Consider the following 26,813-nt stretch of genomic DNA (forward strand, 5'->3'; position numbering starts at 1 on the left):
TAATAAAAAGGCACGGCAATGGGAGCGCCAAAGCCCGTTACTGCAAGGCATTGACTTTACAGTCCATGCCATGCAGAAAAGAGGGTCATGCAGACAGAGGGGTACACCATATGCCTCCATGCATGCATCCCATGACTCTGAGGGAACAGGGGGCCATGTAGGACCCCCTAAGTTTCCTCACCTACACCCTTTACTTGGTGGGACCACCGCCATGAGAAGGGTGGGTGTTGCAGCCCTCAGACTGCTGTGCCACCGCCATGGATCATTGATCCCTGGCAGTTATGGCAATCCTATTGCAGGGCAACTGCCATACTCATAATATGGCTGTTGGCCCACTGGTGCGGCGGTCCACGACTGACACGCACTTCCACTACAAGTTTGGTGGTCATATGGACTGCCAAACTCCTAATCGGTTTATCAAGTACAAGGGAACCCAGTTTGTGGTAAGACAGGGACCTTGGGAACTAACTTTGTATAGGTACTATAGTACCGATTGGGGCTATATTGATTTCTTCTTCACTCTTTGTCTACTCAAGAACCACTGTTTCCTATAAAAACAAAATCTTAATTGGGCCATACATTACACATGAAACCCAGTGAATGGAATAAAGCCCTCCACTACTCTAGCCAGCACCCACAAAGCCTTCGGTACAACTTGCCTTATGGGCAATTTTTAAGAATAAGGCTGAATTCACCTGCGAAAGGAGACTACTTCTATAATGCGCAGAATTTGCTTGACATACTCAAAGATTCAGAAAAACCTCACAAATTGTAAAGAAATTCTATGAAGCGAGCCTGGTTCACTCCCCCGGAAGCCCCTTGTGACTAAGAAAAACAAAACATTGAGTGAACATTTGGTTTGTGTTACAACATTTTGCCTACAAACAAATCATTTAAAAAAAATCATATTACAAAATTGGCATTTTTTTTCACAGCAGGATGAATATTTCCAATTACCCCTTTTTGTGTTAAAAAAGAACAGAAGCATAGGATGACAAATAGTGCGGGCATACACCCTGCCATCACCATCCAAAAGCATTTTAAGACGGCTTTGGAATTTAACACCAGGCAAAGGAGATCACAAATGTGGCACATGCATTAATTGCAACGATTGAGTGTATTTCACTATAAGATGGTCACATGGACACATACCAGCTTCTCTAATTGCAAAATTGGAAATCTAGTGTATGTCATCATTTGCCCATGTAGCAGACTGTATATAGGGAAAACGAATCAAGAGTTTCATCAATGAATCATCCAGCACAAATCCTGTATACGTCGAAAAGTCAAGACAGCTCCATTAGTAAACCATTTCAATAAGAAGCAGCATTCAGAGAATGAGTTCTGATAGATGGTATTAACAGTCATAAAACTTGTTCCTAACGGAGGAAACACTGATGGGCTTAATAAAATGACAGAAATTCAGAATTTAAGCAGTTAGATATTCGTATCTTTGAAAAATATCAGTCAAGTTTGCGAGACCTAGTATACTGAGAGGTCCTTGAACACTAAGCTCCATATACCTAAATACATTTTTATCCAATGAAAATTGCGGGATGAGATGTAGGAGAAGACACACGGAGAAAAGCGACTTTATGCACCACATATTTCCCATAGGTTGCTCACACTTAAAAGTAAAAGCTTGCCATTCGTTTTTTTCAGGAACGAGCCTATATAGAAGTAACACTTCATTTCAAGTGGTGCAACACACGCAGCCTGGCCATCTTATGTAGGGAGAAATGCCTTAAACCTTTGAAACAGAACTGAGCCGTTATATGTGCGGTCCATATTCCACAATAAACCCACAATTGCCAACCAGTATATAACTTGCGAAATTCATCACAATAAATTACAAACTAGTCTCAACAATTGAGAACTACAAATCCAAACGGTCAATGGGAATCAGTGAGGGTCTAGCTCTTAAGCACCTCCATTGGCCTGACATATTTAAATCGAAGATGACGATTGCAACATAAAAAAGGGCCTTTGAATTAATGGAATGGCTGGTTGTGTCATGGCGTGAATAGCAGCAGGAGTAATACTGAGACGCTAACCAAGACCGTTTGAAGTAAGCGGGATGTTTGACTTAGTTTTAAATGTAATCAGAGTGGCTATGAAGATAAACAACATGTTGAGCAAGTTGCAAGTTCATTTTTTTTGTACAGCAGCATTTCAGTTTATTGTCATTCTGTGTCAAGTTAATCGCTCTAGATAGATCTTGACTTTTTCACCATTGAACTAGCTTAGCAGTCACAATGTAAAAAATAATGTGCACCCGCCCTCAATTGGGCATGAATTTATTGCGACTGCACTTGTGTTTTAGAATTGAGACAGAAAGAAATTCATTACTGAGATAAAGCAGACGTCCTGCACTGCAAACAACATTACCAGAGTGAGTGGAATTCATTTTCAATTTTTTTTTCAAGCCACAGAATGTCATTTAGGCTTGCACTACAATTTTAAAACAAAATGAAGTGCTCCATTTCCTAACATCATTTAAGTGAGTGGAATTTGTTCTCAAACCACAGAACGTTGTTCAACCTTGCTGTACAATTTGTAAAAACAAAATGACCAGCTCTATTTCCATTTTACATAAAATAACGATAATATGCCTCCCTGGTTTCTTTTCCAATCAATTGTGCAATTTCATTTCTACAGATAATCGAGAGGAGACCTGAATTATACGCATGTTCAATGCCTCAACCAGAAACAAAAACAAGTGAGTTACACAATTTGGCTGCTCACTGTAAATAATGGTTCATTCACATTTAATCTAAAGTGAGCCTTTTTCACTTTATTTTTGTATTCAGTCTCAAAAAGAAAATAACATATGCAAGAAGAATTCTGTCACAGGACAATACTGAAACTCACGCAGGTCAAAAAGTGAGATGCTATTTAAAGACCCACATTTAGAATTAATCTGATTGTTTGCTTATTGGCTCATTATATGTATTTTTTTCAATTTTTTACAGTTCTGGGTCCTGAAGAGAACCCCAAATCAATGCTGGGTTTGAAACTTGTCATCATGGTGTGAATAGCAGCAGGAGTATTACCGAGATACAAACCAACACGCTTGAAAATCGAGACTGAGCGAGATTTATTACTGAGATAAAGCAGAAGCCCTCCACTGCAAACAACTTTATCAAAATATGTGAGAAGAGACTTGAATGTGATTTGCATAGTCCATGCCTCAAACTGAAACAAAAACAATCTCAAAAAGAAAAAAAGCACAGGGAAGACGAATTCTGTCACAGGACACTACTAAAACTCATCTTTCTACAGTTCTGGGTCCTGAAGAAAACCCCAACTCAAAAATGAGTTTGAAACACATTGGCAGCTTGACATCTAGGGAGAGTGTCTATGTTATAGAGAAATCCAGGCTGAGATAACCATGTGTGTTTATGTTGTGCATATTCATTCACTGTTGTCTCAATGCTTTGATGTTTATTTGATGTGGGCTATGTAAATAGGGCATTCTATTTCTTACATGAGATGTTGTTCCTCAGTCTCTGATAGTTGTACGCAAAATAGTACAATAATTTGTTATGTACAATGAAAAACTAAAGAGTGATCACAATATTTTGAGTTCTACGTTCACAAATTGAAGTCATTGTGTTTTTAAAATAGTCAGCACTGGGGTTTGATGCTCCTTTTTACGTTATAGTGGCCTAGCCTTGGTGACGGTAAATAGGCCCGACCCCTTGTTATTGACATTTCTGAAAGGCCCCTTTCGGAATTTTGACTTAAACTCTGGCTTTACCATTAAAGAGGCTACAAATTACAATTAATTTGACATCAAACTCGATATTCCACCTACTCCCCATTGAAAGTTATCTCATATTAAATGTAATAAAATAACACAATTTTCTCCTATGGGCGAGACAGGTCTTGCAGTAGTAAAAAACACATTTAAGAGCTGTTCTGTACCAGGGCATGAACAGGTAGGAGTACATGTCTAACTTTTTAAATACAATGCACCCCGTACTTAAGGCTGTGTGCAGCCTACCCTAGGGGTAACTTAGGTATTAAAAGGAATGTTTAGGCTTCGCAAAAGGATTATTTTACCAGGTCGAAATGGTAGTTTAAACTGCGCACAAAGGCTGCAATAGCAGGTCTGAGACATGTTTAAACGGCTACTTTGGTGGGTGGCACAATCAGTGTTGCAGGCCCACCAGTAGCATTTAATTTACTGGCACCTGGTATATGTGGTACAACTTTACTAGGAACATGCAACTAAATTAAATGTGCCAATTGGGTGTAAGCTAATTTCACCATATTTAGAGGAGAGCGCAAAAGCATGTTAGTAGTGGTTAGCAGTGGTAAAGTGCATAGAGTCCTAAGGCCAAAAATACGATATCAGTAAAATATTTAGGTGGAATACTACCCTAAGGCTGACAGGCCTAATCGTTTGACATTGATTTTTCACTATGCATTTCATTAGCATTTGACTGTCCTTGACTTCTCCTTTCTGACCCTCTCCTTTTCCCCCACCCAATTTAGAGGCTTTCCATCTTCAGCAATCAACCTTCCTGCCTCCTCCCTGAATGGATCCTTAGTGTGGTTTACCCCTTAACTGTTTGCCTTTAGACATCCTGTTTTGCTGACTTAATTTATGCATCGCACAGCCACTTAATCTGTGCTCAACCCCCTAGTAGATTGGAACAGAGCAGTCAGGCTTAATTTAGAGGCATTGTATTTGTGCAACAAAGTTAAACAGTTATACAATGAAATCACCAGACAAAAAGAATCCCATACCAAATTATGAAATAGAGTTATTTTTAATAAATAAAACAAGGCCCAAATTAACAAAATCCAATCAGTAGAAATAGAAATCTGCAATTTAAAAGATTTCAGTGAAAATAACACCTAAAGACACAAATTGCCAATTGTGGATCTCTGGTCACACCTGCCTGGACTGGGACAAAGTCACAAGTTCAAGCCGATGTCGATAGAGCATGGGCCGGCTGCTGGGACCCAGTTGGCCAGCTGAGCAAAGAAACAAAAATACTGGTGTGAGGGGCATTGTGAAGGTCTGTATCGAAGATACGCAGTGTCGCTGAAGTGATGCATCCATTCTGAGGTGTGGTGAGGCTGTGGTGCGAGGTCCGGTGTTGTGATCGAGGAGCCCATTGACTAGGGCTTGAGATGCGTAGTCCAGCATCAGAAATGTGTTACGGGCAATATGTTGGTTCCATGGCTGAGATGCAGAGTCTGGCATTGTTAACAAGGCTGCAGTTGACGAGAGATGCAAGGGCCTGTGCTGAGGATGTGTCATCTTTATGTCATCCTTTGAGTAATCTCATCCATTCCTATAGACTTTCATTCAAGACTTACACTGATGACACTTAGATTGTTCATTTGGATTTATTTGTAGCTATCTCTACTGTAAACTTAATTTCCTGTTTTTCTGCAGGGGCATGTGAATGGTTCACTATTCCTGCAGATTTAACACCAACAATACCAAACTGCTCATAGTGGGCAAGGACCCTTGAACCAATTCCTTTGGCTGTTGCCCTACTGAACTGGGCACCGGTAGTTGTATGGTGGAACTCAGCAGGCATTTACCCCGCACGCCTTTACAATGCAGTCAGTACCCTGCGTGCCACATTATTATACATTACTTTACCACACAAGTTATTAAAACAACTTGCTTTATGGGGCGCTGGACTATGGAATAGTATAAATTACTATTCTAACTCCATTCTACGCAACAGTAGGGAAGGGGATGGACTTAAACATCCAACACCAGTCCAATATCAACCCCACAGCAAGTCATTGTAAGGACATACATGCTGAAGTATTGCATGATAATTTCGCATGTGGGGGGTACCAACCTCTCTGTAAAGACTGGTTGTTTTAAAGACTGCCAGGTAAATTATGCTTCCTGGCCCTACCCGGTGTCTGTTGTCAGGGTTCACCTTTGACCATTCACTCGATCCTCTCAAATGTCATCCTCTTGCTTTAGTTATGTTGTACTACTCTATATAAGAATGCTGTTTTTTCCCCAACCAGCAAGTCAGGCAGTTGTCGAAGCCCCTATTCTATCATGTCTGGACTCCTGCAAATCTCTTTAGCTGGACCTTCAAAGCTGTTCTACTGCCAGACTGCTCAGCATTCAAAATACAGCAGTCAAAATGGGACTGGGAGCGGGAAGTGGAAAGGGCACATCGCTTTCCATTCTCTAAACGTGCCCTGCCTAATATAGACTCTGCAAAGAAAAAACCTAGGGCTTAACTAATTTCTTTTAATAGCTTACTGGCAAGGGAAGATGTGTTTCTGTTGGCTAGACCCTATAAGAAAAGATCTGGGGGGGATTTAGAATTTTTTGTTCAACCCGATTTTTGTAGGTATACGGTGGAATTAAGATGGCAGTTACGTGAATTGATCCCTCCATTTCAAGGCAAGGGTGCACAGTCTTTTTTGCTAAATCAGGAAAAACTTAAGGTTGTCTATAAGGATCGCTCACATTTTTGCTCGACTGAGGGTTCAGCTAAAAAGTTCCTACAATCTCTTAATAAGGAATAATTGGCTTCTTTTGTATCTGCAACTAAGTATTGTTTAAAATTATTTAGGTATAGGAGTGCACTGGCATATTTTGTTTCTTCTTTTTATATATTTCATATTAGTGTTAGGATTGTAATGCCTTTGCACTCCGGTTTGTAATCAGAACAGCGGGAGCTCGCAAGGGGGGCCTACGCTAGTCTCCATCTACAGGAGTATCAGTCCTAAAGCCTTGTTTGAGGGGGGGCCGAGGGGTGGGTGTAGTGAGGTACTAGGGGTGGCGGGGGTACAGGGTTCACTAGGGTGGGGGAAAAAGGGGGGAAAAAACCAGCAGCTTTTCAAAAATATGCTAGAACTGAATAAAATGAAAATATGGCAAAATGTAACATATCATTTAGGTTTATGGTGCATTCAATCTTATGAGATGGCTGTAAAAACTACATTGTCTTTTCATTTAATATGGCAGCGATCGGTATTAAAATTAGTACTTGGAATGTTTATGGCCTAGGTAGCTGGAGCAAAAGGAATCGTGTGTCAGCTGAGCTCCGTAATATCCAACCCGATGTAGTTTGTCTCCAGGATACACATATACCGTGGTCACAAAGGGCCCCATTAGAAAATCTTGGCTATTCTTTAATAGTTGCCTCTTGTCAATCCTCTATGATTAGAAGAGTGGCAATTTTGGTCAAAGATATTAGGGTCACGATGACTCGATCTCTAGCTGATAATTGTGGGAGGTGGGCCATTGCACAATGTTCTTTTGGGCATGTTAAATTTACAATTTGTGTTGTTTAGTGGTCTAACTTGGATGAATCGTCTGTTTTCGAGGAACTAAATCTGGAATTAGCATCATGGGATTTACCACTTATACTTTGTGGTGATATGAATATTAATTTATCGAATACTGAATTAAATGATGGTCTGTGTAATTATAAAGGACGGAAACCCCGTGTGTTTAAAGCATTGCATAATTTCATCAAAGACCATGCGCTAATAGATTTGTGGAGCTATTTGAATCCAGTAACTCCTGGGTTCACCTATTATTCATATCCCCATAAGAAATGTGCCCGTCTTGATTATTTTTTTATTTCATTTTCTTTGAAAGATGAGGCCTTAATACAAGTGTATCCAAGGATTACGTCTGACCATTCCTCGATTCTAATGACACTTAAAGTTAAAAGTCAACCTCCACCCTTAAGGATGTTCTCATTTGATCGTAAACTTTGTGCGAATGAGAGATTTAAAGAACAGCTGGCCCAATGGATCAGTGAATTTTTTTATCAATAATAGGAACTCAACTCACTATGCTACCGTTTGGGATGCATTCAAGGCGAGTTTGAGGGGTGAAGTTTCAAGCTTTGTCTTTGGACAGAATTGTGTGAAAAAATTAGAGCTACGTGTATTATATGAGCAGTTAAAGGAGGCAGAAGCAAAGTTAGTGGATTATGTCAAACTAAGGGCAAATAATATTGCAGAGTCTGAAGAAATGGTTGAACAAGTAAGAGCGAGAATTCAAGGGATTTGGCATATAGATAATGCACATTACGTGGTCTGGTATGGATAATTCGATCTCTGAGATTAGGACCCCTTTTAAAAGAGAACAAGGGGGTCTGGATCGATGTATGCCCAGAGTTCAGAATAGGCCAGTGTCTCCTGACCACTTTTTGTATTTTGTTGGAAAGAGTACCGAAAGTATTAACAAATGTCAGTCTCTCCAGCTGTGACTTTTGTACAGATGGTTCCAGAAGTGCAAGACGGTTGTTATTCTTAGCACGTTTAACGAACGTTGCACCAGTCTAGGCGGCTACTTGCGAGAAACTAGTTGACCAAGGAGTGCTGTAGAGTGTCTCTTAAAAGCCGTGGCATTTGTGCAGTTCCTCTGTACTCTGAGGAACTGCCCATACGGCAAATTCTCCCTTAATGATTTGGGATGGTGACTGTCAAAGCAAAGTAGGGAGTTCTTGGACAACGGTTTTCTGTACAGTTCTAACTGGAGACCTTCCGGAGTAGCCACAATCATGAGGTCTAGAAAGGCCAATTTGTCTCTGCCTACTTCAACTGTCATATACGTCCTGAAGAAAGCAAGGACACATATTGTCCAGATATTTTGCTGAAACATGTCGACCACTTTTTTAATGTTGGAGGAGAGAGTGACACCAGAGTACAACTCTTTAGAACTCCCTCATCCAATTTTAATACACATTTCTTTTCACTTATCACTTTTTCTTTGCACTGCAACATCAGTCACTCTGTCCCACCTATATATTCTAGACACAGAGTTATAAGAACTAACTGAGGCCGGTCTGAGTAGTTGAGGACTTTTACCATCTTTGTCCTCTCCTGCGGAAGGCAGGGACCCTTCCGTGTTGGTCAAAAAGGAATCCCAAATGATGAAGGGCGATTCCGTGTGGTGACTGATGGGTACCCTGAATTGACCATCCGGGAGATTTGGGGTGACACCCCGATGTATGGTTTATATATAGTGTTTTTTTGGGTGTTCTTGACACTATAGCGTAGTTATTAATGTTTAGACCCTTTGACACTTGTGTGTAAGTAATTGTGAGTAGGGAATGTGTCAAAGCTTGGTCTCTAAAATTCCATTGGGCCCAAACTCGACCGTTTTGTTATTTCTTATTTTAAAATGTTGCCTATTAACCTACCTAATGTCTCTCAAAGCCCATTTGCATGAGCTTCCAAATGTCACTCAGGAGTTGAAAAGCTCCCCTTATGAGGTTCAAAATTGCTCCTGAAAGCTGAGACAAAGGCCCGGGGTGTGGGGAGGTGTTCTGTTTCTCTGCTAGTCTGACCATCTGGGCTGTTTCTATGAACATAATTAATTTCGAAGGTGCCTACCCTGTCACATGCAGGTGCATCCAACACCTGGGCCTGCCCCCCTTGCTTTTTCCCCATGGCTAGTCAGACAACATGCCCAAGGGGAGAGTACCTGCCCCAGAAACATTTTGGAGTGTCCACAAAAGGCCTTGAACTTTTGCTTCCCATCTTCAGTGATGATGGCCACAGCCTACTGCTTTCCCTCATTGAGACATTTTGCTCCAGAAAGGTTCCTTAGTGAAAAGGTAACTTCTTGACCAGATCAAAGCTGATTCTTGCATCTAATCCTTGTTCTATGTAGTCGGCCTTAAAACTTTTCCCAGTCAAGCTCAACCAGACAACCGCAGTTGACGCTTAACAGTTTATAACACTATTTTTAAATTCAAACTTTAGAAAGTCATAACACTGTTTTTTAAATTGGTTTGGATTTGTACTTGTGATTACTTTATTACTGTTTGATTACTGCACACATACTTTACACATTACCTTTAAGTTAGGCTTGTGTGCTCTGTGCTGTAGCCACTAGGGGTTCAGCTAAGGTTGATTTAGTGCCTTTAGTGGTTCACCCTGAGAAGGATTGTGGCTACTTTTTCGGGTACTCACCCCTCTCAACTAATTTCCCAATTCCTCACAGTCATGCAACACCAATGTGATTTGTATGATCTCTAATAATAGAGGGCATATAGTGACATATAATATGTAGGATTTCTGCTTTTAAAATAATCCCTTTATACACCCTGACCAAAAGTTGTTAAACATATATTTTGTCTGCATAGAGTGGCTACCTAATTTTAGAGCTCCTCTTTCTCCCCTTCTCCAGAAACCCTTTTATGTTGATTTAACTCTGACCAGAGCTGCTTTTGATGTTTTTTTTGGCATTAAGATATGGTCTCTCATCTGTCTCTCTGCTACTCCTTCCTGCACCATTCTCCCTCGTTAGGTTGTTTTACTTTTAAAAGAGGAGGCGCAGCTATGCCATTTCATGTGCTATGTGCAGGACAGACAGCACTGCCTGTTCTTCCTGTCCCCTTCCCCAGCGCTGGTGCTCAATTGAATGCATTGCACCAATGCAGGCACCCTTGCACCATGGTGCAAAGGTGTCTGTGTTGTGGGAATGATTGTCTTTGTGCGGGAAGGGGCGCCTTCCTGCACAAAAACAATCAATGGAGGCAATTTCCTCCATCTATGTGTGTTGCAGAGGAATGAAAGAGGCGAAATAAAGTCATTTCTCCTCCTTGCACCTCCTCTACGCCAGCCATGGGGACGCTTAGGCTTTTTGACGCATTTCCAGGATTTGCAGAACGTTGTAAATCTGGCAATGTGTCAAATGCCATATGGTGTTATGTGGGATCTCCCACCCTAACGATCATGGCATGCCTCCCCATCCCAGTGTGAGGCAATACATCGCCTTGTGCTGCCTTGCCTCACATCATAACTACAAGGCCATGAAAAGCCAAAAGCCATGCAGGATGGCTTTATGTGACCGTGTAGATATTACACTGCCCTGTGTGCTGCCGAAACATCAATATGAGTGACTTTCCGGCCGCACACAAGGGCTTGTAAATAAACGCCTGAGTGCTTTACACAGTGATGCAAGGGCACAGTGACCATTTTTGACCTGACACATTTCAGCTTCCCTCACACCGAGTGAATGCAGCCAGTATGTGTGACTGGGTGCATAGAATAAATGATTGATTAGGTGCATCAGTTTCGTATAATAGGTGCATTCTGGCACTAGGGCATACCTGTAATAAGAAAATAATGCACAAGGCAGCATTGCGAGCTTACAATTTCTCATACAATAATATACTGCTCCATATAAAGTTTCCTCTTTTCCTACTCAATTAGTTTAACAACCTCTCAAGTGCACCTATTTCCAATAAAATACAAGTAAATTCAATTTTAAATTTTGAACATTCACTTCTTAGTGTGTATTTCTTAACTATCACAGCTTGGCACACTGTTTATTATCTGCCTTGGTAGTTGCATAACATATGGCGAACTTTTTTCCTTAGTATCGGTATGGCTATAATGTAAAGTATGCTCTCATTTGACTCTAGTAAAGTGCATGCGTGCACAAAAACGAAAGCCATAATGAAAGCGTGATTGAGACATTGTACGTGTAAACAAGGTCAACCCGTGAACAAAGCCAAAGAAAAATCACATTCTGCGATTAAGTGCAAAGTCTGTTTTAAGCCTCATGTATGGTGTAGTACCAGTATATTGTAGTCAGACTCATTTGATGTAAATATTATGCCCTATATATCCTTTTAAAAATGCCACCCTTTTCGATGATAATACAAAATCTGCTGCCAATGGGGCAATTTTTCTGTAAACGATATTAATGCCTCAGTATTTATATGATAGGTTGGTATTGTACACACTATTTTGACATAAAACCGTTTTGGACTTAGTAACGGGATAAATGCAGTCAGATACAATACATCTTTCAGTGTCTTACCTTATGGAATAAAGCACATTCCCATCTTTGAAGATGCGCAACAACTTGTTATCTGTTGTAACCTCGTGAAAATTGGCTCCCTTCTCATTGGCGAAGAACAAATCGGGCTTCCATATGGAATCCAACATGGACGGATCTAAGTCTAAGGAGTCATCAGGGTATTCGCTGTACGCAAGACGCGGGTCATTCCACTTCTGACGCAGAAAGATATTTAGACGGTAATCCTAATTTCAAGAAGATGAAGATCAATGCTTAATACAGAAGTAACAATATTTAAAAAATATTAGCAAATATATATCATTATGTAAACTGTTTCACATAAGGACCAGAATCTTTATTTTGATAATGTGGGCAGCCTCCAAAGGACAGGCTGGAATTAATTTGCATTCACCAAAAACCTGCGGAGGGGGTCTAAATCAATCAATCAGGATTTATAAAGCACGGCAAATCACCAGTGAGGGTCTCAAGTTGCTGGAGTTGCAGAGAAAGTAGTGAAAAACAAGGCAAAAGCAGGACAACGCATTCAAGAAAATGAGGGAGAGTAACGGGAAAGCAGTAAATAATGAGGAAAAAGCAGGAGAAAGCACTCATAAAAACAGGGCAAAAGGCAGAGAATGCTGGAAAAATAAAGCAAAAGCAGGAGAGGGCACTCCGAAAAACAGAGGAGAGGAAGGACAATGCAGTAAAAAAAGGCAAAAGCAGGAGAAAGCACTCAAAAATGGGGAAAAGGAAGGAGAAAGCAGTAAAAAAACCATGGAAACGCAGGAGAAAGAACTCAGAAAAACAAGGGAAAAGAAGGAAAAAACAGTAGAAAGCGAGGCAAAAGTAGGAGAAAGCACTCTAAAAAAGAGGGGGAAAGGAAGGAGAAAGCAGTACAAAGTGAGAAAAAAAGAAGGAAAAAGCACTCCGAAAATGGGGGATAAGGAAGGAGAAACATTAAAGAATAAGGGAGAAGCAGGAGAAAGCACTCAATAAAAACGGTGAGAAAGAAGAGATCAGCAATAGCACGAGAGAAGGAAAGGGGGGGCCGCTCGGCCCCCACGCGCAGATGGCTGGGCCCGGCCCCCCCCGTCACCCGATATAATTCGTCAGCGTGTCCCGCCCTTGACCCGGAGGCAGTTGTTCGCTTCCGGGTCAGGGGGGCGGGACCGCTGGCATAGGAGGGGTTAAGAGCCTGGGGAGCGCGGGAAGCGGCCTCTTTGTGCACGCGCTCCCCAGGCTCGCTCCTCGCCCCGCTGTGGGCTCTTAATTTTCTCCTTTTTTGTATTTTAGGTTGTTGTGAAGCAGGTTTTGTGATCTACGGCGTGCCTAAGCGATCTCGACGAGCAGGATTGGTGCTCGTGGACGGCAACCGGAGCGTGCAGCCTGAGCGGTGCGGTGGGAACGGCGGACGCAGAGAGCGGGCTACAGCGGGTGAATCCGTGCGAGAAAGGTTTACCCTGATTAAGGTACGTTGCGGGCTTCACGGTACGGCCGCAAGAGGGCTGGCTGGCCCGACAGAGCGGCTGGGGAGGCTGCGAGGCACACGGCTGCAAGGGCAGTGCGAAGCAGGGCTGGCCCGGGCACCAAGTGGATGGGAGACCGGTGCTGGGTTGGTTAAAAACGAGATCGTGTTGCTGTGTATTTAGCAAGGGCAGCGCGGTGCAGTTTTAAAAAGTGCTGAAGGCAACTTTGCAACAAGGGAGGTTGTGTGTTAGCCAAGGGCAGTCCGGTACAGTTTTTTAAAAGCGGTGCAGGTAATTGTGCAACAAAAGGAGTTTTTTGAGCAAGTCTGGTGCCTAATAAGGGTGTCCACTATCAGTGAACTCCCGATAATTGATACAAGTGGACTGTGCATTGTACACTTTATAGGGTGTGATCCTTGGCAAACAAAGTTAATCCCACTGTTATTAATGCAGTGAACTGTGGTGGGGTCAAGGGCTAAGTGCTTTGATATCTGATTCAGAGCAATGTGGCGTTATATAAACGGCTTGTAGGACAGCAGTGTTGTTTTACTACAGATGTTTTTTGCATTGGCACATACATTCTGATTCGGGTCAAGTTCGGCATTATATTGTTTTACAACAGCCTTTTACAGTAACATACTGCTGTGCTATATCCAGGAGGTAGCCTTTAGGATTAAGGGGACAGTGGTGCCTGATTTAAAGTTAAAAATCTTATACAGTGTGGTTGGAAAATTCAGAATTTTGTGAATACCCTCAATTCGTTTTTAACAAAAAATTCTCAATTTTAGGAGCTAAAGACAAAGGCTGGCGCGGATCGGTTAGCTGCGGAGCTCGCGGTGGACGGCTGATTCCGAGGACATGGGCAGGCCTGCATTTCACTGCTTCTGGCGGGCCGCTGGGCTAGAGTTCGCTCGCCCAAACCCTCCAGGCTAGCTGGTATGTGCGGTCACAGTTGCGTGGGGCTTACGGCCAGCCTGTGAGCCTCCAACTTGTGACAGGTACAGGGCACATTGTGCCAATAAGTAACTCATTGTGCAGTGTAGGTTTAAGAGCAATATGGCTGCCAGACAGGGTGCAGGGGGTGCGAACGTGGAGTTAATGTTTCAAACAATGATGCGCAGAATGTCAGCAATGGACCAGCGATTGGGGAAAGTGGACAAACTGGGTAAGACTGTGGCTGAATTGGGGGCAAGGGTGGATGCCCAGACAGGCCCGACGGTAAGGCCTTAGCGGAAAATAGTGCCCCCCAAACCAAGGGGGGATTTTGAAACACCACCCAAACAGGCCAGAACTAAGAAAGTTGGTGGTCGCCCCCCCAGGTCCGGTGGGGGTGGGGGGTCCCCGAGTCCGACACCGAATGTAGCGCCTGTTGCACCTAGCTCACCAACTCCTACCCCGCAGCCTCCAGCGAGCGTCCCAGCCCCCGCCCCGCAACCTCCAGTAAGTGTGCCAGTAGTGCCTATCATGCCACCCATTGACCCGGTCCCTGTTGGTATCCCGCAGCCAGTAGCGCCAGTGATTGAGCCAGTGCCGGCCATTGTCCCGCCGGTAATTCCAGAAAATCCGGGTCAGGTGCCACCAGAACTGGCGGCACAGATAGCGGCTGTACTCCCTTGGTTGGGGATCGGGGGAGTGTTACCTCCCGCGGCAGATCCCTCGGCCGAGGCCCAGAGAATGGTTGCGCGAATCTTGGTTGCTAGGGGCGACAATTGCACGCCGGGTGCACCTATTTCTCCCCAAACAGGTCCAGCAAGCAATGGGGGCGCAGTCAAGACCAGGGAACCAACACAACCCACCGAAAGTGGTAAGAAGGTTGCCCTGCCGGTACTGGGCGAGGGCGCAATTCCCTCTAGGAGTGAGAGTTTGGCGCAGCATGTACCCCAGAGTGTGAAGGAGTTAATTTGGGCAGACAAATACATCAATATTTTCTCATTGTTGATTGACAACAGGGAGTGGGAATATGCGAAATCGCAGAAGGAAATGATGTTGCCTAGTGAATGGCGATCTCAGTTGTACAAATTTAGGGTGGAGGAGACGCTCATTAACTGGATCAGGGCTTTCTCTGTGTATAGTGCAGTTATTGGTGAACGCTTTCCCGGTAAGCAGGCTGAGATGGCCTGCTATCAGAGTAGGATTACAATGTTTAACGAGAATCATGGGGGGGACGCATGGAAGGAGTATGACATAGCTTTCAGGAAATCGAGGGAGTTTAATCGATCCTTAGCCTGGGATAAAGTTGACAATATATCCTGGCATTCCCAGTTTGAGAAAGGGCAGTCTGCAGGTACTAGCGCTACCTGGAACAAAGGTTATTCCCCTAAGCCCCAGCAGCCCTTTCAACAGCCCTTTCGGCCAGCGCAAGGCGGGGAAATGGCCAATAAGACCAGAGGTAGTACGGGGGGAAAGGAGTGTGCTGGGATTTCAATAGGCGAACTTGCAACAGGGCACCGGGCACTTGCAAATTCAGGCACGCGTGTAACTTATGCGGCCACCCTTCCCACCCAGAGGCGACATGCCGGTCAAAGGGCAATGCGTCCGGTAACAGAGGGAGGAGGAAACCAGAGTAGCAGAGTACACCCCCTTATGGCGCATTCACCTATTTTGTTGGCAGCTATGATCCCTTGGCTCAATAGATATCCTAACCACACTTCCGCAAGGATGCTTCAAGAGGGTTTCACGCATGGTTTCCGGATTCCAGCTGGGGGTTATACGGGGACACCACATTGTAGGAACCAGTTGTCAGTTCAGAACAACCCAGGAGTAGTAGCGAACAAGATAGAGAAGGAACTGCGCCTAGGTAGGGTGGCGGGGCCTTTCCATACCATCCCGGTACAGAATTTTGTTTGCTCTCCTCTAGGAGTGGTCCCAAAGAAGGAAAAGGGCGAGTATAGGCTCATACACAATTTGTCTGCACCGAAGGGCTTGTCCTTGAATGATGCAATTGATGAGTCTATCTGTAGTGTGAAATACGCGTCCTTTGACCAGGCAGTCGAAATGTTGAGAGTCTTGGGTCTTGGGGCACTGATGGCGAAGTCAGATATTGAGTCGGCCTTTAGACTACTCCCAGTGCACCCAGCAGACCAACACTTGCTGGGTTTTTCTTACGAAGGCAAGTTCTACATGGACATGTGCATGCCCATGGGTTGCTCTATTTCATGTGCTTATTTTGAAACATTCAGCTCTTTTCTTGAGTGGGTTCTGAGGCAATCTACGGGTCACCAGTATGTCATGCATTACTTAGATGATTTTCTTTTCCTGGGTCCGGCGGGCTCGCAGGAGTGCGCGTGGGCACTGCAGTAATTTTTGCGTGCTCATGCGTGCTTTTGGGGTCCCGCTTGCGCAGGGAAAAACAGTAGGGCCAGTGACATGTCTGGAATTCTTGGGAATTAAATTGGATTCCGTGGAAGGCTGTTTCAGGTTACCCAAAGAAAAAATCGAGAAATTCAGGGCAACCCTTGAGTTATGTTTGCGGAAGAAGAAGGTCACTTTTTTCAGCTGTTGCAGCAGACAGTTGGCCAGCTAAACTTTGCCTTGAGAGTCATCCCCATGGCACGCCCATTTTCCCGCTCTATTGCGCAAGCCATGAAGGGCTTGCGAGAAAAGCATCATCGCACACGACTGTCAGCCGAGGTTTGCCAGGACATGCTGATATGGATAGCATTTCTGGAAAACTTCAATGGCAGAGTACTGTGGGGTGCCCCCGCACTGACCTCGGCGGAGTTGGGACTATGGACTGACGCCGCAGGCAGTGTGGGGTTTGGTGCTATACTTGGCAACAAGTGGGTGGCTCAGAGATGGCCCGGATGGTGGGAAGAGAGTGCGCTGACTGCAAACATTGGTTTCCTGGAACTGTTCCCAATATGGGTGGCGTTGAATGTATGGCCCGAACAATTGGCCAATCGCTCGGTTGTTTTCTGGTCAGATAACATGACCGTGGTGGAATGCATCAATCAACAGGCAGCACGTTGTCAGTTCATACTGCGCCTGTTAAAAGAGATTGTGCTGAGTTGCATGAAACTGAATGTACATTTCAGGGCCAAACATGTTCCAGGGGTCTTGAACAACGCAGCTGACGCCCTTTCTTGCTTTAAGATGCAGGTATTCAGAGAACACCTACCAGCTGCAGAGGGTGCACAGACATAATATCGACTCCAAAATATCGTTTGGACAGAATATCGAGTCAAAAATATCGTTTGGACAAAATATCGACAGGACAGAATATAGACAGCCAAAATATCGTTTTTAAGGTAAGTGAAGTAATATCGACTGTAAATAATATAGAAAGTGAAAATATGTAAGTATATAATATAGATAGTAAAAAAATTGTTTTTATTTTTAGGGTTCAGGGTCAGTTTTGGGTTTTTGGGTAAAGGGGTATTTTTGGGGTTCAGGGTCAGTTTTGGGTTTTTGGGTAAAGGGGTATTTTTAGGGTTCAGGGTCAGTTTTCAGTTTTTGGGTAAAGGGGTATTTTTAGGGTTCAGGGTCAGTTTTCAGTTTTTGGGTAAAGGGGTATTTTTAGGGTTTAGGGTCAGTTTTCAGTTTTTGGGTAAAGGGGTATTTTTAGGGTTCAGGGTCAGTTTTGGGTTTTTGGGTAAAGGGGTATTTTTAGGGTTCAGGGTCAGTTTTCAGTTTTTGGGTATTATTTTATTATATTTTGTTACTATATATATATGTTTTAATAAATATGAAATAAAAACATATTTATTTAACTTTCATTAATTATTTAATTATTATAAGTTAATTTAAGTAATTTTAAGTATATTTTAGTAATTAATTATTAATATTAATTTAATTTAACACTGTTTTTAGTAAATACGATATTTTTTACAACTATATTTTTGTAAACGATATGTTTAACTCGATATTTTTGTACTTACCTGTTTGTAGATAGAAACTCGATATTTTGACTGTCGATATTTTGTCAACGATATTTTTGATGGTCGATATTCTGTCCCTCGATATTATTTCAGTGATCCGCTGCAGAGGTATCCCCAGCTCACTTCCCATCGAATCTTTGGCAGATTGGTGCCCCCAACTACACAACCTTGTGGCAGCCAGCCTAGCTACCAGGACCAGGACAGCTTACGAAGGGGCGTTCAGGTCTTACTGTACCTTTCTGGGACAGGACTGGGAGAGCAAGTGGGATCAGGAGGCTAGTTTTAATGGGTACATGAACACATTACACCAGGAGGGGCGCACGGCGGCGACAGCTAGCAGGCATAAGACAGCGGTTTCCTTTTTCGCGCGCGCAAAGGGAGCCAGGGACCCTACGAACAGTTTCTTAATACAAAAAGCGTTGAAGGGATGGCGGCGCTTACAGGCACCCACCGCCGATGGCAGAAGGCCGATAGGATTGGAACGGTTGGCAGTGGTGCTCCTCGCCCTGCCAGACACGTGCAGCTCTGAGATTGAAGTGAGATTATTTAAAGCTGCCTTTTCCCTGGCTTTCTACGGGGCTTTCCGGGTAGGCGAATTAGTGGCGGCCAACAAACTGGATAGGGGGTGGCCTTCAGCTGCGTGATGTCAGTATCCGGGACGACACGATGTGGGTTACCATTCGGAAATCCAAGACTGATCAGGAGGCTAAGGGGCAAAGCTTTGTATTGCATCGGGCACCGAATAAACCATGCTGCCCGGTGTCACATGTAGAAGCGGTAATCAAACAACGGGCAGGCGAACCAAGTGGTGCATTACTAATGCAAGCGGATGGCACCCCTTTGACCAGGTTTCAGTTCCAAAGAGTCTTAGCCATGAGTATTGCCAAAGCAGGTTTAAACCCCAAAGAATTTGGGACACATTCTTTCTGGATAGGGGCAGCCACCGAGGCCACTGCACGGGGGTTGAATGTCAATAGTGTGAAGAGGATTGGGAGATGGTCTTCCAATGCCTATAAGCGTTATGTGCGGCTGCACATGTTGTAAGGTCTGTCGACATCCACTGACGCCTGCTTTGTCTATGTTTATCTTACAGTTTCTCGGGCCTGTGACGCAGGGCGGGAACTACTAAGGGACCATCGAAGCCAACCATCAACATCTCGGCAACGGCAGGAAGACAGATGGAGGACATGTGTAGTATGGGTTGTAGGTCATTCTTATGTTAAACGTGCTAAACCAATTTTTCTTGCAGGATCGGGTAGACGGCGGGCAGAGTACGGGGGTTTCAATGTCTCCTTCCATGGCAGAGGGGGGGCTTCGCCTCAGTCAGCTTAGGGGATACATGGCAGAGCTACTCGAAAGACACACCTCACCGCCCTCAGTGGTCATCCTGCACTTGGGGGGGAATAACTTGGTAGACTTGGGCAGAAGGGTCCTGTTGGAAGAAATGATCTCAGCAGCAGGGTGGCTGGCGAAACTGTTACCGGATTGTACAATCGTGTGGTCGCAGTTGATACAGAGGCTGCAGTGGAGGGGGGTGAATCAGTCAGGGCGTTGAATCACTCGGTAAAGAGGGTCAACAATAAACTGGACAAGCTATTTCGAACCCCTTTCTTACAGACCATTCCTCATGGTTGCATCTGGGGAGAACAGTTATATGTGCGGGATGGGGTCCATTTGACAGAGTCAGGGAATGCCCTATTCATAAGGAACATCTTAGCATGGGTAGAAGGTTTTGCGAGGAAGATATGACCTTTTGAGTGTAGGTTTTTGGGGGGGCCAGATAGTCGGTCAACTATGCTGGCCTGTGGCGGTAAGGTCATAATCGGTGAGCAGCAATTTAAGGTCCTTAGGGGGGGGGGGGCCCATTCACCAAAGGGGTCGCCCAGGGGGAGGGGCCACTGGTCTCTCCCAGAACTTCAGGGGCAGGATATCCGTCGCTTCGAAGGGTGCGGGGGAGGGAGTCACGCTTTCCTCGGGCTGGTAGCCACCCCTCACATACACTATGACGTCATCAAAGGGCGCGAGTGTAAGGGCCCTCCTGTTATGGTTAAATGGAGTTCACGGAGCGCACGAGGGTAAACGGGCCCTTGTTGTGCATGCGCATCTCCGACGTGAGAGCGTAGCTGGTAAAAGGATCTGACACCGGTTAGCGACCTTGCCGTAGGACCACAAATTATTAGAATGCAAAATTGATATGAGGATGTTAGATTCGGTTAGGAAACACGCTGTATTATACATTTGTTAAGGTTAGCCCATCATACCTGTCTAAACTTGATGTAAATCTAATGTCAGAATTTTGCATTTAATAATTATGTAAATAATGTTATTTTATTTCACTTTTAATTTTGTTTCATATTTTAATAAATACGGCCGGGGGGGTCACGAGACCCCCTGCCTTCCAAAGAATTCAGTGTTGGTCTGATAAGTTTTGATAACTGTAGTGTGCATGTTAAAGGGGGGGGGGGGTGGCACACATGGCTGGGCCCGGCCCCCCCGTCACCCGATATGATTCGTCAGCGTGTCCCGCCCTTGACCCGGAGGCAGTTGTTCGCTTCCGGGTCAGGGGGGCGGGACCGCTGGCATAGGAGGGGTTAAGAGCCTGGGGAGCGCGGGAAGCGGCCTCTTTGTGCCCGCGCTCCCCAGGCTCGCTCCTCGCCCCGCTGTGGGCTCTTAATTTTCCCCACCCTCCATCCCCTTGTAGCAGAATTCTGGTGAGGACATTGGTAGGTATCCTTTTAACGTATGCGACGTCGTAAGAATAGATGTCTTTCTTCCTTACGCCTTTTTCCCCGGTTACAGGCAAAGTTAATACTAATATGTTTGATTTGGTTGTGTTATCGCTGCTGCATTAACTATTTTTCCTTAGGCCTTTTTCCCCTCTTAGATAAACAATGTCGTATTTATTATATGGGTCGGACATTTGTTAAGGTTAGCCCATCATACCTGTCTAAACTTGATGTAAATCTAATGTCGAAATGTTGCATTTAATAATTATGTAAATAAAGTTATTTTATTTCACTTTTAATTTTGTTTCATATTTTAATAAATACGGCCGGGGGGGTCACGAGACTGGTCTGATAAGTTTTGATAACTGTAGTGTGCATGTGAAAGGGGGGGGGGGGTTGCCGGCAGTCCCAGACCATGTGGGCCAGGACCTGCTCCTGTTGACATTTGATTCACAAATATTCCCAGGTGCATGCCTGGAGAAGTGCATCAGTTGCTGCTTTCCTAGCATTAAAGTGGAAAAAACAACACAGAAAAAAAGCTGAAATTTGTATGACTTATCTCAATATTCTAGTTTTAATCTGATGCTCTATGGAAGGCTAATACTTGTGGTACACTGCAATAATCTGCAGTGTCACTGTAAACAGTCTCACAAGCATCATCAGAACCTCAATCACAGAAGATGTCACTGTAAAACAGTCTCACAAAAATCATCAGAACCTCAGTCACAGAAAATGACATACGGATACAGGGTTGTAGGCTGTGCACAAGTGAGGGGGGGGCTATATCTTTGCACTTCATGTTGAGGAATAAATTATCTCCACTTGGAGCACATTACATTTAATTAAGTGGGAGACTGAAACCTCTGAATAAAAGCCTCTCACAAATGTTTTATTACAGTTGTGTTGTGACATCTCTAGTCACCTGCAAGAGCAAACCGATCAGTTGCTCAGCTGTAATAAGTTATTACAATTTATTATAAAGTCAAAATGCCTGCTGTCAGAGCCCGTAGTCAAGGTGAAAGGCAGATTGTTGAGCATAATTACAGCTGAGGTTTAATTAAACAAGGTAACAGAGAACCGGCTTCCCATCCTTCTGAGCTATTTTTCTAATTGAACAGTTATAAGCAGAAAGGAGATATTTATGGCAACATGTATATTTTTTACCTGCTATGGGTCAATACAGACAATATAGAGTCTCTTTGGAGGTTTGGACATGTTTTGAGCTACCACATTTGTTAATTTGGCTTGCAATAAGCTGCTATGTCTTATCTAGTGCAACGGTTTAGAGTGATACTGAACATTACTGCATAATGGTGTCTTACCCTTCTCATTCCTTGCTGTGAGCAAATGCTGGGAATGTCAAGAGACATCTTCAATTAACCAAATACATAGTCATGCACAGGGTGTAACTTTGCATTGGGGTACAGGTAGCCCAATATGCAAATGCACGTATGTTTTCTTTCTCCACAAGGTAAACATTGTTTTCCTATGGAGACACCAATTATCTTACATCTAGGAAACGTTTACAAGTGTTTTCTTCCTTTTCACCTCCAAAGAAGGAGAGTAAACCTGTGCCCATTTCCAATGTACAAATGGGCGACATTGGAGCTTGTAGATCCCAACCAAATGATTCGTTTCCGGCCATCCACAAGTTCTCAAGGCAAAAAAAACTCCTTAAACTTCACAATTTCTACTCCCACAGTTGCAGCTTACAAGTACACTACAGTAGACCCAGTTACGCCTAGTAGATATCCTTTAGTGGATAGTTGTCAGGTGTGAATGAAGCCATTTTAAGCCATAAAAAAGGGTTTGTGCCCATAAATGGCTTTTTGTACCAGGGCATATACCTGTTGAGATACTCCATTCTGTCCATGAGGAAAGTAAAGCACCTTCAGGAATTGAATAACCAAGATATCAACTGATAGGAGACTCTTAAGAACTCTTTGCGTTCCTAAGCAGTGGCAGCCTCCTTCTGAATTCACATTTTGCTGGCCACCCTTCCTCTGATCTAATGGTTAACACAATGACAGTGTACGTCTTTGTTATGTGATAAGGGGTAATAAGGATTGAATGTTAAGTATCTGTACTGGGTGAACTAATATTGGTGCACATTTTAGCTTCTGTTTTGAGGCTCAGAATGACACCCAATAGAAGCACAACCTTTCCCATTAATAGTGTAAGTTGTAGTGCATGCCTATGCTTAGCATTTCAGACGAGCTCTGAATCTCGACTACCAGCATCATCATCATCCAAGATAATTTATGTAGCACTTTTGCCCTGATATAAACCATATTAAAACATTGGAAAAAAATCGGCAGAAGAGTCACCTGCTTACTAGCTACTTAATATTATGCATCCTGAAAGATAGGGATTATCATCAACATTCAGACCACATGAAAAGAGAGTAGAAAAAAGATCATAAGAGGAGCGTTTGCACATTCATATCTTTGTACAGAGCTGTAAAAGAACATAAACTTTTGGATTTAGCAAAAATATGAAGGATTCCTGTAGGAAAGTGGGCTATTAATTAGCAGGTGGGAGTATCCACTCTCAACTAGTAATAATACCACTATCACTCATAGGTCCAGTCAAGTCTCAGTAAATGAATCTTTGCTCAACCCTTGGTTACTTGGCAAATGAGCAGTCAGGCCTAACTTAGGATACTGCGTATGTAAAGAATTTAAGGCCAGATGTAGGTGGCCCAATACCGGTCGGTAACCGCCGAAATTACCAAATTTCGGCCATTACCGACCGGTATTGGGCATTTGGGATGTAGGTGGCCTAAATTGCAAATTCCGATTCCTTAAAATACAGAATCAGTAAAGTACCGAATTTGCAATGTAGGGAGCACTCATGAGTGCTTTTCCCATTTTAGGATTCGTTATTTACCTTTGAAAATGAAATTCTGTGCATTTTCAACTGTGCCATGTGGCAGACATACATGCCCTTAGGGCATGCATGTGTGCCACATCTACACACAAGCACGATTCAGGGGTGCAACAAGGTGTCAAAGTGACACCCTGGCACCCTTGAATGTGTCCCCCATTTTACTGAATCGGTATTTACCGATTCGGTAATTACCATTCATTCCTATGGGCCTCCAGGCCCATAGGAATGAATGGCAATTACCGAATCAGTAAATGCTGATTCGGTAAATACCGAATCTTACCGATTCGGTAATTTTTAGCGATTTTTTTGCTACATAGCATTTACCGATTCTAAAATACCTAATCGGTAAAATTCGGTATTTTAGAATCGGTAAATACTATTTACCTACATCTGGCCCATAATACCACCAAAATGGTAAATAAGTAAAAGACACAACAAAATAAAAATCCAACAGCAATTTATAAAAATAGGAAATATTCTTATCATTAACATGACACCAAACCAACAAAAATCCAATGTAGGGAAACAGAGATATGAATTTTTAAGGATTAAATAAAAATATTGCACTTTATAGAGCCAAAAAGCCTATAGTGCCAATTGCGACTGGAGGTGGGCATGCTACCGGGAAAACGTCTAAGTTTCAGGCCGACCACAATGGAGAACGGGCTGGCTAGGCTGTGGGATAGGTCCTGGTCAAAGTTTTGCCTTCGGACTTAGTCTTTTTCTTGATTGTTTGTCTTGTCAACAGGCTCGTTGGCGGGTCCGCAGGCTTGCTGGATCAGGAGTTCTAGTCAACTCCAGAGGACTGCGGTAGCTTGGTGACTCAGGGAAAAGATTTGATTGAATCCTCAGTGTCAATGGTGCAGAGGGTGTCGAAGCAGTTATTGACAACTCCTCTTTTGACATTTAGTTGAGGTACGCTTGGAAATTATCAGCAGGATGAACTTTGGCTTGCCTCTTGTGGGCTAGGATTCAATTTACCAGAATGCACCTACAGAGGTGAGAAAAAATCCAGTTGGAATTGGTCAGCTGGTGTGATTCTCTCTTTGGCTTGGTAGATGCTGTACCTGTTGCTGATCAGGGTGTTCACTCCTTTTACTTTGAGTCAAACACAGTCCTTTCTTTGTGGGGCCTTGTGAGTGCTGCAGGTGCAGTCTTGTTGAGCGCAAGCCTTCTGTGGTGCACTCCAAGGGCTGAGCAGTCAGTCTTTCCTTTTTTGTTCCAGGCAGTGTTCTGGTGAGCTCCTAAGAGCTGCCTTATTATTTCTTCATTATTGGGATTGATAGAGGGGGTCACTATAACCAATAGGGAATAAGCTACCTCCCGCTAGTGTGACAACTTCCTGTGAAGTATGGAAAACGTTTGGCCCAGAATACAATAGTCTCAAAAAAATCAAGATGGAACCCAGAGGTGTGGCTAACTACTGACTACAATCCCCTTCAGCCTCTCTCCTAATCTAATTAAGGCAGGCTCCCATCTGGCTGGGGATTGAGGAAGTGGGAGCTGGCATGGGTCCTGTGACATCTGTTCTCCTGGCTTTGTAGTCCAGCTTATCTCCCCAGCCCCTTTCCTTTCCCTGACCTCTCCAGGTAGTAAATATCCTCTAAACAAATGGCTCTATTGTTGTAGCCCCAGGCCTCTTCACACACACTCAGGGAGCAGCTTGGCTCAGGTTTTTTAAGGGTTGACCAATCAGAAGAGGCTGTTGTAGGGCTGTATTAGGAAACTTCAGGATAATCAATTCTATAATTACTTTCCTGAAGCACCGCGGACAACTATTATGTTGCTGTATTTAATTGTTTTTAAAACAAACATATAAAATAAATGCATTCTGATGTATGAATGAAGCTGGTACACACATTGATTACATACACATGTCGATGACCGATCATGCAACAGGCATACGTTGTGAGACTTACTTGGCTGTTGAATGGATGGACTGGTCCCCCAAAAGAAGGAATACATTGCATTTCCTTGCAATACGACATTCAGAAAAACAGCCTCTGTAACAATGTCGGTGAGATGGTGACAAATGCTGAGACAAATGAAACACTGGATGCAATGAGATGATAGTGCCTCTCACTGTGGATCACAAGGTTCTGAAGTAATAGGGAGTGAAACACATATGTTTAAACAAATATATCTATATATGAGGACACTTGTTTATTGATAAAACAAAGGTTCATACGGAATCTACAAACTTTGTTAAGGAAATATTGAATGAAGACAAATGGAAATCATTAATCTAGAATTAAATGGATCACAGTGGTTCCATGATCAGGTGGAGGAAGGAACCCATTTGATACAACGTAAACACAATTAATGTAATGCTTGACACATATTGAAAATCTGGAAAATGTTAATCGATTTATCCATATGAAATGCATTTTCATCTTACATGTATCAAAATCAAAAAATGACATTGACCAAGTGAATGAAAAAAGCACATTGTTTGATGTTTCTTACAATATGCCAAATAACTACATTCAAGTAGCGGTGTAAAGGACCCTCGTTATTCCACATAACGTGGATGCATATTCAACTTAAATTATCTAGGTCCCATTTGACCTGAGACTCACAAGGCTGCAAGGAGATTGTGTGGTATTTATATTTTTCCAACAATTGACATATTTTCTAATGCACATAATAAACTATAGCTTTCTTCATTGTTAAGAACATCATGAATTTGCATTAAAAAAAGAAAATGATTTTAAGTGCAATAACCAGGATAACATTTCAGCGTGTTATGGCGTTATAACAATTAATAATTGCATTTTTTTTGTAAAATGTACGGAAAATATTTTTTCGGTAATATAATTGGAATTCTTAAAAGTAACACAAAAAAGATCGGAATTTTTCATAAAAAGCACATATTGATGAGGATAGCCTCTTAATACATCTGTTTTGATCTGCAAAACATAATGCGGATCCTAAACATAAGGGGTATTGTGAGCAGGGACACATTGGCTCACTCTCTGGATGTGGATTCATTTTCATGTATGAATCAATAAGGATTCGTATTAGGAAAAAACAGGTTGAAGAAGCGTTTGTAAAAAAAACATTTTATGCCAAAATTGCCAAG

The 26,813-nt window shown here is 43.2% G+C and overlaps 1 protein-coding gene across 1 annotated transcript in view; it reads right to left on the reverse strand.

Moving 5' to 3' along the window:
* Positions 1–26,813, reverse strand: part of GLRA3 (glycine receptor alpha 3) — a 623,921-nt gene that overhangs the window by 278,762 nt on the left and 318,346 nt on the right. The window contains exon 3 of the mRNA XM_078677681.1: positions 11,795–12,018. Within this exon, the coding sequence (XP_078533807.1) occupies positions 11,795–12,018 (224 nt within the window). The remainder of the gene's footprint in view (positions 1–11,794; positions 12,019–26,813) is intronic.

The sequence above is a fragment of the Lissotriton helveticus genome, chromosome 2_1, assembly GCF_964261635.1.
Source record: "Lissotriton helveticus chromosome 2_1, aLisHel1.1, whole genome shotgun sequence".
In the NCBI taxonomy this organism is placed as follows: domain Eukaryota; kingdom Metazoa; phylum Chordata; class Amphibia; order Caudata; family Salamandridae; genus Lissotriton; species Lissotriton helveticus.